Source organism: Eleutherodactylus coqui, chromosome 3 (genome assembly GCF_035609145.1).
Source record: "Eleutherodactylus coqui strain aEleCoq1 chromosome 3, aEleCoq1.hap1, whole genome shotgun sequence".
In the NCBI taxonomy this organism is placed as follows: Eukaryota; Metazoa; Chordata; class Amphibia; order Anura; family Eleutherodactylidae; genus Eleutherodactylus; species Eleutherodactylus coqui.
This window is the reverse complement of record NC_089839.1, coordinates 239,199,707-239,212,478: the sequence shown is the minus strand read 5'-3', so window position 1 is coordinate 239,212,478 and position 12,772 is coordinate 239,199,707. Positions and strand designations below refer to the sequence as shown.

The 12,772-nt window shown below is 48.1% G+C and overlaps 1 protein-coding gene across 8 annotated transcripts in view; it reads right to left on the bottom strand.

The window, feature by feature from the left end:
- LOC136621575 (coagulation factor XIII B chain-like) overlaps positions 1-12,772 on the bottom strand; it is a 612,738-nt gene that overhangs the window by 305,943 nt on the left and 294,023 nt on the right. For 3 of the 8 annotated variants that reach the window (XM_066597145.1, XM_066597141.1, XM_066597139.1), the window contains one exon: positions 7,558-7,737. The exons of the other annotated variants lie outside the window; for them this stretch is intronic. In XM_066597145.1, the coding sequence (XP_066453242.1) occupies positions 7,558-7,737 (180 nt within the window). The remainder of the gene's footprint in view (positions 1-7,557; positions 7,738-12,772) is intronic. 8 annotated transcript variants of the gene reach the window in all.

The window sequence follows — 12,772 nt, the reverse complement described above, 5'->3', positions numbered from 1 at the left end:
CTGCTGCGGGATTACGAGAGAGGCACGTTTCTGGCGTCCCCAGATTAATCTCACAATTAATGGGTCCACGCGGTAGACCTTTATTAGCAAATGAGCAGTGTGAGCAGTTCCTATCATGGATGGCAGAAAGTGCATCCAGCAATCTATCAACCACCGAGTCTTCTACGCCATCCACTGCTGCAACTCTGAATCCTCTGGCTGCTGCTCCTCCTTCCTCCCAGCCTCCTCACTCCATTGCAATGACACATTCTGAGGAGCAGGCAGACTCCCAGGGACTGTTCTCGGGCCCCTGCCCAGAATGGGCAGCAATGGTTCCTCTCCCACCGGAGGAGTTTGTCGTGACCGATGCCCAACCTTTGGAAAGTTCCCGGGGTCCGGGGGATGAGGCTGGGGACTTCCGGCAACTGTCTCAAGAGATTTCAGTGGGTGAGGAGGACGATGACGATGAGACACAGTTGTCTATCACTCAGGTAATAGTAATTCAAGTAAGTCCGAGGGAGGAGCGCACAGAGGATTCGGAGGAAGAGCAGCTGGACGATGAGGTGACTGAACCCACCTGGTTTGCTAAGCCTACTGAGGACAGGTCTTCAGAGGGGGAGGCAAGTGCAGCAGCAGGGCAGGTTGCAAGAGGCAGTGCGGAGGCCAGGAGTAGAGGCAGGGCCAGACCGAATAATCCACCAACTGTTTCCCAAAAGGCCCCATCGAGCCATGCCACCCTGCAGAGGCCGAGGTGCTCAAAGGTCTGGCAGTTTTTCCCTGAGAGTGCAGACGACCGACGAACAGTGGTGTGCAACCTTTGTCGCGCCAAGATCAGCTGGGGTGCCACCACCACCAGCCTCACCACCACCAGCATGCGCAGACATATGATGGCCAAGCACCCCACAAGGTGGGACGAAGGTCGTTCAGCGCCTCCGGTTGGCACCACTGCCTCTCCCCCTGTGCCCCAACCTGCCACTGAGATTCAACCCCCCTCTCTGGACACAGGCACTACCGTCTCCTGGCCTGCACCCACACCCTCACCTCCGCTGTCCTCGGCCCCATCCACCAATGTCTCTCAGCGCACCGTCCAGCCGTCGCTAGCGCAAGTGTTTGAGCGCAAGCGCAAGTACGCCGCCACGCACCCGTACGCTCAAGCGTTAAACGTGCACATAGCCAAATTGATCAGCCTGGAGATGCTGCTGTATAGGCTTGTGGAAACGGAGGCTTTCAAAAGAATGATGGCGGCGGCGGCCCCGCTCTACGCGATTCCCAGTCGCCACTACTTTTCCCGATGTGCCGTCCCAGCCCTGCACGACCACGTCTCCCGCAACATTGTACGCGCCCTCACCAACGTGGTTACTGCCAAGGTCCACTTAACAACGGACACGTGGACAAGCACAGGCGGGCAGGGCCACTATATGTCACTGACGGCACATTGGGTGAATTTAGTGGAGGCTGGGACAGAGTCAGAGCCTGGGACCGCTCACGTCCTACCCACCCCCAGAATTGCGGGCTCCAGCTCGGTGCTGGTATCTGCGGCGGTGTATGCTTCCTCCACTAAACGACCCTCCTCCACCTCCGCAACCTCTGTCTCGCAATCAAGATGTGTCAGCAGCAGCACGTCGGCAGCAGTCGGTGTCGCGCGGCGTGGCAGCACAGCGGTGGGCAAGCGTCAGCAGGCCGTGCTGAAACTACTCAGCTTAGGAGATAAGAGGCACAAAGCCCACGAACTGCTGCAGGGTCTGACAGAGCAGACTGACCGCTGGCTTGTGCCGCTGAGCCTCCAACCGGGCATGGTCGTGTGTGACAACGGCCGTAACCTGGTGGCGGCTCTGCAGCTCGGCAGCCTCACGCACGTGCCATGCCTGGCCCACATCTCTAATTTGGTGGTTCAGCGCTTTCTGAAAAGCTACCCACGCTTGTCAGACCTGCTCGGAAAGGTGCGCCGGCTCTGCGCACATTTCCGTAAGTCCCACACGGACGCTGCCACCCTGCAACATCGGTTTAATCTGCCAGTGCACCGACTGCTGTGCGACGTGCCCACACGGTGGAACTCTACGCTCCACATGTTGGCCAGGCTCTATGAGCAGCGTAGAGCTATAGTGGAATACCACTAGCACTGTGATGCCTCTGCCCCCTACAACTACTGGGTGTCGAAGCTGGACACGTGGCCTGAACTCGCGCTGTATTCCCTGGAGGTGCTTGCTTGTCCTGCGGCTAGCGTCTTGTCAGAGAGGGTGTTTAGTGCGGCTGGGGGAATCATCACAGATAAGCGTACCCGCCTGTCAACCGACAGTGCCGACAGGCTTACACTCATCAAGATGAACAAAGCCTGGATTTCCCCAGATTTCTCTTCTCCACCAGCGGACAGCAGCGATACCTAAGCAATACGTAGGCTGCACCCGCGGATGGAAGCATCGTTCTCTATCCCCATCAAAAACGGGGACCTTTTTGCTTCATCAATCTGTGTATAATATTCCTCCTCCTGCTCCTCCTCCTGAAACCTCACATAATCACGCCGAACGGGCAATTTTTCTTAGGCCCACAAGGCCAAGTCATATAATTTTTCTAAACAATTTTTATACGTTTCAATGCTCATTAAAGCGTTGAAACTTTCACCTCAACCAATTTTTATTTTAAGTGGGCTGCCTCCAGGCCTAGTTACCAATTAAGCCACATTAACCAAAGCGATTAATGGATTTCAACTGCCCTCTTGGTTGGGCATGGACAATTTTTCTCAGATACATTAGTACTGTTGGTACACCAATTTTTTGGGGCCCTCGCCTACAGTGTAATCAAATGAATTTTTAGCCCACCTGCATTACAGCTGACGTTACATCAGCTGTGTTGGGCAATGCAATGGGATATATTTATGTACCGCCGGTGGGTTCCAGGGAGCCACCCATGCTGTGGGTCCACACGGAGTTGTAACTACATCTGTCCACTTCTAAAGAACCCCAGTCAGACTGGGGCATGCAGTGTGGGCCGAAGCCCACCTGCATTAAGCACGACATTACCTCAACTGTGATGGGCAATGCAATGGGATATATTTATGTACCGCCGGTGGCTTTCTGGCACCCACCCATGCTGTGGGTCCACACGGAGTTGTAACTACATCTGTCCACTTCTAAAGAACCCCAGTCTGACTGGGGCATGCAGTGTGGGCTGAAGCCCACCTGCATTAAGCACGCCATTACCTCAGCTGTGATGGGCAATGCAATGGGATATATTTATGTACCGCCGGTGGGTTCCAGGGAGCCACCCATGCTGTGGGTCCACACGGAGTTGTAACTACATCTGTCCACTTCTAAAGAACCCCAGTCAGACTGGGGCATGCAGTGTGGGCCGAAGCCCACCTGCATTAAGCACGACATTACCTCAGCTGTGATGGGCAATGCAATGGGATATATTTATGTACCGCCGGTGGCTTCCTGGCACCCACCCATGCTGTCGGTCCACACGGAGTTGTAACTACATCTGTCCACTTCTAAAGAACCCCAGTCTGATTGGGGCATGCAGTGTGGGCCGAAGCCCACCTGCATTAAGCACGACGTTACCTCAGCTGTGATGGGCACTGCAATGGGATATATTTATGTACCGCCGGTGGGTTCCAGGGAGCCACCCATGCTGTCGGTCCACAGGGACTTCACAATAGGGAGTTGTACCTGCCTGTGTCTATGAATTAAAAACCCCGGTCAGGATGGGGCATGCAGTGTGGGCCGAAGTCCACCTGCATTTAATCGAACGTTACCTCAGCTGTGATGGGCACTGCAATGGGATACGTTTATGTACAGCGGGTGGGTTCCAGGGAGCCACCCATGCTGTGGGTGCACACGAAATTCCCATTGCGGAGTTGTACCTGCCTGTGACTATTTATAAAAAACTGCGGTCTGACTGGGGCATGCAGACACCTTGACAGAATGAATAGTGTGTGGCACATGGGTTCCCCATTGCTATGCCCACGTGTGCAGCTCCAGATGGAGGTGGCATAGGATTGGATTTCTCATTGCTTCTGTACAGCATTGTGGACTATCGCCCCACCCCTTTTAAAGAGGGTCGCTGCCTAGCCATGCCAACCCTCTGCAGTGTGTGCCTGCTTTTCCTCTGGCAGACGCACTTATAAATAGACATGAGGGTGGTGTGGCATGAGTGTATCTGAAGGCTGCGCATGGACACTTTGGTGTGCGCTGTGGAAACTGCGTCGTGCGGCGGGGGGGTTGGGCAGCATGTAACCCAGGAGAAGTGGCAGCGGAGTGTCATGCAGGCAGTGATTGTGCTTTGTTGGAGGTAGTGTGGTGCTTAGCTAAGGTATGCATTGCTAATGAGGGCTTTTCAGAAGTCAAAGTTGTTGGGAGGGGGGGCCCACTCTTGCCGCTATTGTGGCTTAATAGTGGGACCTGTGAACTTGAGATGCAGCCCAACATGTAGCCCCCTCTGTGCCGTTTCCATCACTTTCTTGGGTTTTGCAGATTTTCACAAATGAAAACCTTAGAGAGCATCGGCGATATACAAAAATGCTCGGGTCGCCCATTGACTTCAATGGGGTTCGCTATTCGAAACGAACCCTCGAGCATTGCGAAACGTTCGTCCCGAGTAACGAGCACCCGAGCATTTTGGTGCTCGCTCATCTCTAATAGTAATGTATTTAGAGAACAGATCACTTGCTGTTCTCTAAATACATGCTACTTACATACTGAAGGGCTGATTAACCTATTAGTACATAATGCAAAATGATTGCTCAAAACTGTCAGTTTCTGACGAATTTTAAGCGATCATCTGTGCGTGTAATTGCATCTTTAGGGAAATACCAAAAGTGCCACAAACAGATGTATCATTTCTTTCTCACTAAGCTTTATTGTTTCTTTTTTTTTCTTTTTTTTCCCAAAGGCTTTTCTATAGAACACGAAACACACCAAAAAAAACCACATTGCTAAAATTTGTCAAAAGAATGTAACAAAAAAAGATTGCAAAAAATGCATGCACCATCTTTGAGTGAAAAAATGGAACCAAAAATGTGTGATCAAAGCCAATGAGCAGTTGTCTAAAGTTAGAAGAACTTGCTTGCTTATTTCCAAAACCAGCAGCACACCTGTCCATGGGTTATATCTGGTATTCAAACTCAGATTCATTTCAGTAAATCAATCTGATCTGCAGAAGCACACAAACTGTGCATAGGTGTGGTTGTGCTTTAACAAGAAAGTGGCCATGTTTTTCTAACCCTAATCAACCCCATTTATGACCCAAAATATCCAGTGGACACATGGGCGACGTGATATCGTCGCAAAAAATCACAGCGATTTCGCATTGGTGATCTGTGTGATATTGCTATAATTTCTTTCACCGATACCGCAATTTTGTGGTGCTACAAAACTGAAAGTGGTGCTACAAGGTTGTGCAACTTTGTAGCAGCACGTGCGAGGATTTTTGGGGGGTGGAGTGGAGAATGGGCTTGAAATATAGGCTCTACCCCGAAAATAAGCCCTAGCTGCAGTGAAAAACAGAAAAGAAGTAATACATCACCTCAGATTTGCTGTCATCTCCAGCACATCTTCTCCTCTTCACCTCCGGAATTCGTGTTCAGTCTTTTGCCAGCTCTTTCTGGATTGAAAAATCAAAATCTCATGCCTCCAGGAAGGGCTGGCTGTGATTGGTTTACAAGTGCCATGGCTCAGCCAATCGGAGCCAGTGCTCGGTGAACCAATCACAGCAATTTAATGACTGGCTGAGCCAAGGCGCTCCTGAACCAATCACAGCCAGCCCTTCTTGAAGGCGGGGATTTTGATCCTCCAATCCAGGAAGGGCTGGCAGAAGAGTGAAGATGAATGCTGGAGGTGAAGAGAAGAAGACGTGCCGCAGATGACAGCTCCTCTTAGGTGATGTATTACATATATTTTTTTTTTTTTTGCAGCTAAGACTTAGTTTTAAGGATTTGACTGTAGGATTTCCTACTGTCAAAATTGCATCGCACCGCACGATAACCATTTTCGTGAGATGGGATGCAACAAAGAGATTCTATAGAGAAACATGGGCTACAAAACATCGCAAGTCCCGCATTGTTTTTGACTCACAATGTCAAATGCTACAAAAACCTCGCAAATGTAAAGGAACCCATAGGAAAGTATGGGCTTCTCATACATGTGATTTGTAGCATTCTCACAACGCAAGAAAATCGTGTGACTTTGTCGCCCCTGTGAAACAGGCCTAAGGTTGGCTTCGCACGAGCATGTCTTTGAGCGTGCATACGCACGTACAAAGCACGCTTGTATTTGCAACATTGCATTCCCTATGGTGTGTGCACATGTCCGTGCTTTACAGGCGTGTGCCTGCAAAGATAGGACATGCAGGCACCATTGGGAATCCACGCATTATCCTCAACGGAGCCGCGGCAGCTGCCGGCGGTTCCATTGAAAACAATGGTCTGCCGGCACCCCTGCATTCTTTTTCAGGGAAGGGCTTTACATATAAGTTCTTCCCTGAAAAAGAACAATTTTAGTGTAAAAAAAAAAAATACTTACCTATCCGCCGCTGCCGTGACCCCCGCGGGGGGGAAGAACACATCTGCCACATGCAGCAGATGTTTCCTTCATCCCCGCTATTAAAAAGAATTCCCTGCTGCTACATTTGTGGCAGATGCAGCAAAGGAATTCTTCAATTCTCTACCGCAGCTGTCACACATATCAGCTGCGGTAGAGGATTCTGCTGCCAATTGATTTCAGGGAAGGGCTTTGAATATAAGCCCTTCCGTGAAAATCATGGAAAAGTGCTGTAAAAACGCACGAAAAAACCATACTTACCTCCCTTTGGGTGTCAGGCTTAGCCGCGTCTTCTCCTGGCTGTCCCCGTCTCTCTAGTGCTGATCTTTCAGCAGGCAGGGATTTAAAATCCCCGCCTGCTGAAAGAGCTGTTTGTGATTGGCTGATGTGCTCAGGCAATCACAGGCAGCTCGCGACGAATGAATGAGGCATTCATTCGTCCCCGCGGGGGTCACGGCAGCGGCGAAGCGGTAAGTATATATATATATATATATATATATAATTTTTTTTTACATTAAAATTGTTCTTTTTCAGGGAAGAGCTTAAATGTAAAGCTCTTCCCTGAAAAAGAATGCAGGGAGCCGGCAGACCATTGTGTTCAATGGAGCCACTGGTAGCAGCCGCCGCTCCATTGCAAGCACTGCACGGACCTGCATTCACGCGTATTTTTGCACGTACATGGGTGCGCAAAAACGCAAAAACACGCTTGTGTGAAGCCACCCTTAGAGAGTAAATACATTTTATGTCATATTCCACTTTTTGATATTATAAACTGTATAGACAGTATCAAGAGGAGGCATATTTTCCAATTCAAGAAATACGCAGTTAATGGGAATCTTGGCCCCTAGAAGGATTTGACTTTGAACCTTGTATTATTTTGCTTTCTGTTGACTTGAGGTTTTTTATTTTCGCCAAGCACAATTTATTTATTTTTTTTTAATTTATTGTCACTATATTAATATAAAGTAAAATTAGCTAAATTTTGTCCTATGTAATGAATCATAGAAGACAAAAATATTTACAGTTAAAGGGCAACTGTACTTACCAACACAGCGAATTGGAGGACTCCAGCCATTTGTTGTGCATGTACGACGTTTATTTGGCTCTGTCTGAAGAATATATCCACTATCACATTCCACGTCAATTTCCTCTCCATATTTGTATGCAGCTTGCACTGAAATTAGTCTGCCTTTTTCCACATGTTGATAAGAATTGCAGACAATTTCTACATTTTAGATAAAAAAATAAAACCTTTAATTTTATAAAAAATATATCTATACTATAAACATAAGATTCTACCTTAAAGTAGTTAGCAGATCGATTGCATACAAATACTAGCAAGTATAATAGTAATAAAGAGATAAGGACTGTACGAGAGGCCTCGCTGGTTTAAGGATTTTTGAAATACCAAATATCCATTTACTTATTTAGGCTACTTTCACACAGCAGTATTTTAGTCAGTATTTTGTCCCAGTTTTCGTACACTAAAACCCGGAATGAAATAAACACAGAGAAAAGCTATAATGGGATGTTTTGCATATCTTCCATATTTTGGGTCTACTTCTTCTTCTGGCTTACAAAAACTGATCCAGAATACTGACTGAAATACTGCCGTGTGAAAGTGGCGGAGATGTGAATTCAACTTTGTGACACTCTATTTCAATTGGACTTAAAGGGAATGTTTCACATTGAACATAGTGTCCGATTTGCAGATAGCATGTTATAGAGCAGAAGAGGCTGAGCAGATTGATATACATGGCTATTCAAAAGCCAGAGGCACCCGAAATATCTTTTGCAGAAAACTTAGAGGGGTGGTGAAAGCTATTTGGCACTATGGTGGTACTTGTTGGCCATCTTGGTGGCAGCCATCTTGTATTTAGCCAAAGAAACCTCAATGGAAAGGGAATCATAGGATACATCATTTAAAGGGGTTGTCCCGCGCCGAAACGGGTTTTTTTTTTTTTCAACCCCCCCCCCGTTCGGCGCGAGACAACCCCGATGCAGGGAGGTAAAGAAAGCTCACCGGAGCGCTTACCTTAATCCCCGCGCTCCGGTGACTTCTCTACTCACCGCTGAAGATGGCCTCTTCCTCCGTGGACCGCAGCTCTTCTGTGCGGTCCACTGCCGATTCCAGCCTCCTGATTGGCTGGAATCGGCACGTGACGGGGCGGAGCTACACGGAGCTACACGGAGCCCCATAGAAGACTGCAGAAGACCCGGACTGCGCAAGCGCGGCTAATTTGGCCATCGGAGGCCAAAAATTAGTCGGCTCCATGGAGACGAGGACGCCAGCAACGGAGCAGGTAAGTAAAAAACTTTTGATAACTTCTGTATGGCTCATAATTAATGCACAATGTACATTACAAAGTGCATTATTATGGCCATACAGAAGTGTATAGACCCACTTGCTGCCTCGGGACATCTCCTTTAAGGGTAGAATTTCATCGGAAATTGATAGTCACAGTCAGGGACATAGTTAAAGACTAGAGATGAGCAAGCACCAAAATGCTCGGGTGCTCGTTACTCGAGTCGAACTTTCAGTGATGCTCGAGAGTTCGTTTCGAGTAACGAACCCCATTGAAGTCAATGGGTGACTCAAGCATTTTTGTATATCGCCGATGCTCGCTAAGGTTTTCATTTGTGAAAATCTGCAAAACCCAAGAAAGTGATGGAAACGACACAGAAACGAATAGGGCAGGCGAGGAGCTACATTTTGGGCTGCATCTCAAGCTCCCAGGTCCCACTATTTAGCCACAATAGTGGCAAGAGTGGGCCCCCCCCCCTCCACTGTCAGCGTAAAGATCGTTCTCCTCTGCCACAGCTGTAACAGCTGTGGCAGAGAAGAACGATGTTAGCCCATTGAATTCAATGGAGCCGGCAATACAGCCGACTCCATTGAAAGCAATAGGCTGCCGGCGTACGCGGGATGAATTGTCGGGAAGGGCTTAAATATATAAGCCCTTCCCTACAATTCATCCAGAAATGTGTAAAAATAAAAAAAATATATACTTACCTTGTCCCGGCAGAACGATGTTAGCCCATTGAATTCAATGGAGCCGGCAATACAGCCGACTCCATTGAAAGCAATGGGCTGCCGGCGTACGCGGGATGAATTGTCGGGAAGGGCTTAAATATATAAGCCCTTCCCTGCAATTCATCCAGAAATGTGTAAAAATAAAAAATATATATATACTCACCTGGTCCCGGCAGACGCGGCTGGCTGCAGTTCTCCTGAACTGCTCTGAACAGCTGTGAGTAGTATTCAGAAGCCGGGGATTTAAAATCCCCGCCTGCTGAATGAGATGCCTCTGATTGGTCACAGCCTGACCAATCAGAGGCAACCCTCACTCACACCCATTCATGAATTCATGAATGGGTGAGTGAGGGCTGCCTCTGATTGGCTCAGTGCAGGGACAGCTGAGAGCTGCCCCTGAGCCAGTCAGAGGCAGCCCTCACTCACCCATTCATGAATTCATGAATGGGTGTGAGTGAGGGTTTCCTCTGATTGGTCAGGCTGTGACCAATCAGAGGCATCTCATTCAGCAGGCAGGGATTTTAAATCCCCGGCTGCTGAATACTACTCACAGCTGTTCAGAGCAGTTCAGGAGAACTGCAGCCTGCCACGCTGAACTCCGTCTGCTGGGACCAGGTGAGTATGTATATATTTTTTATTTTTACACATTTCTGGATGAATTGCAGGGAAGGGCTTATATATTTAAGCCCTTCCAGACAATTCATCCCGCGATCGCCGGCAGCCCATTGCTTTCAATGGAGCTGGCTGTATTGCCGGCTCCATTGAATTCAATGGGTTAACATCGTTCTGCCGGGACCAGGTGAGTATATATATATTTTTTATTTTTACACATTTCTAGATGAATTGCAGGGAAGGGCTTATATATTTAAGCCCTTCCCGACAATTCATCCCGCAATCGTTGGCAGCCCATTGCTTTCAATGGAGCCGGCTGTATTGCCGGCTCCATTGAATTCAATGGTCAGTGCTCGTTTAATCGAGACGAGTACCGCGTGGTGCTCGTCTCGAGTAACGAGCATCTCGAGCACCCTAATACTCGAACGAGCATCAAGCTCGGACGAGTATGCTCGCTCATCTCTATTAAAGACTCATGAGCCCAAGTGCAAAACTTCAGCTTGACCCCCACCAAACTACTCTTCATGGCTATCATCCATGTGCTATGTAGGACTTTATGCTGCATGGCAAGGTCTCTTAAGTGGCCCACAGATGCAGCACCAGCTGTCAGGGATGCTGCTTGGGTCTTAATTGATTGGAGGTACAAGCTTCAAGACATATGTCCTGATGTCCTTCCCCTCCCAAAAAATATACATATAAAATATAAAGATTTAAAATATAGATACACTGTCTTCATATATATATGTTATGTGTGCTGCTGAGACATGTTGTACTACTGTGCTTCCAGCAGCACAGCACTCTCAGGGTTAATGATTGAGCTGGCTGGGTGTGGTTCTTGCTGCTAGCCAATGTCCTGGGTCTGTGCTCACATAAAAACCCAGCTCCTGGTCAGTCTCTGTCTGTTGTTAAGGGTAAGCAATCATGAATCCTTGTCTGGTGCAAGCTTGTTGTGTGATCTGTGTCTTGCTGGTTCATGTCCGTTTGTTTGTTTATGTTCTGTCAGCTTTGTGTCAGCTTGCTGTGTGACCTGATATCTGTGACCTGTCCTGTTGCAGCTTGCTGTGTGAACTGTGTCTGGTGCTGCTGGACTCCTGGTTAGTGTAGGGACTAGCAGTATAGCCAGGAGCCATGAAGTGGCCTGCTAGCTTTCATGTTTTGTACAAAATGTCAACTAATGCCTGTTATTTATATTCAGCTTCCTATCTGTTACTAGTGGCTGCATTTTGGCTGCTGTATGCTGTGTATTCTGGCTCTGTGTGTCCTGTTGTTAAATCCCTGTCATGTGGCATGTTAATGCATCCTGTTCTGGTACGTGGCTCCTAGGATCAGCTAGGGCCCAGATCCAAAGATCCCTTATTTGGGCAATGTCCCCCTTGGGTAGGGCGAGGTCATCCCCCTTGTAGCACAGGGTCAGTTTGCCAGAAATCCGTGTGCGTACCGAGTACTCCTTTTGGTCACGATCGTGTGGGCCCCGTGCTTAGTTTGCCCACACGATCGTAACAATATACATACATAGATACAGCTTCTTAACTCTAGTATACCTCTAAATAATGCAGTCACCATATAATAGTCAGATAGTAACTCTACACAGTGCTAGTGATTACAGTGTAATAACCTCTAGTGATCACTGATGCATCTTCTCTGACTGAAATAGTTTACTTACCCTTTTCTTCCTTATTTTTCCCAGCCTACCATGAAGACTGGTTACAGCCTCGACTCATCTCTGCATACTCACCCTATCTTGCTGCTACACCTGCCTCTCAGTGTCTTCCTATAGCAATAGTGTCCCCTCTGTGCCCCCACATATCATTAATGTTGCCTCTGTGTCCAACACCATAGCAACTCCCATAGTACATAAACTTTTTTCCTACTCACTTGCTGCTGACCAACTCCAGCAGCTTGAAATCAACAATGTGAACAAAAGGCTAGGAACAACCCAGTGAAAATTGCAAGTATTTGGATATTATCAACTTGACTTCTCCATTTTAATTATAAAAGCAGCTTCTCTGACCAAGGTCGGCCATAGGCTAGTTGGTGCACTATGAGAAATATTTTATTGCTGCCCCCTTTTCCCATTACAAAAAACTATTGGTAGAAAATAGAGATGAGCGAACGTGTTCGTCCGAGCTTGATATTCGTGCGAATATTAGGGTGTTCGGGATGTTCGTTATTCGTAACGAACACCATGCGGTGTTCGGGTTACTTTCACTTCCTTCCCTGAGACGTTAGCGCGCTTTTCTGGCCAATTGAAAGACAGGGAAGGCATTACAACTTCCCCCTGTGTTGTTCCAGCCCTATACCACCCCCCTGCTGTGAGTGGCTGGGGTGATCAGGTGTCCGCCGAATATAAAAGTCGGCCCCTCCCGCGGCTCGCCTCAGATGCCGTGTGAGTTAGATGAGGGACAGTGCTGTTTGTACCAGAGCTGCTGTAGGGAAAGAATTGGTAGTTAGTGTAGGCTTCAAGACCCCCCAAAGGTCCTTATTAGGGCCACTGATAGCTGTGTGTTGGCTGCTGTTAGCAGTGGCAATTATTTTTTTTCCTCAAAATCGCCTCTGCAGAGCGTTGCACCCGGCATTAGGGACAGAAGTGCTGCATAGGCAGGGAGAGTGTTAG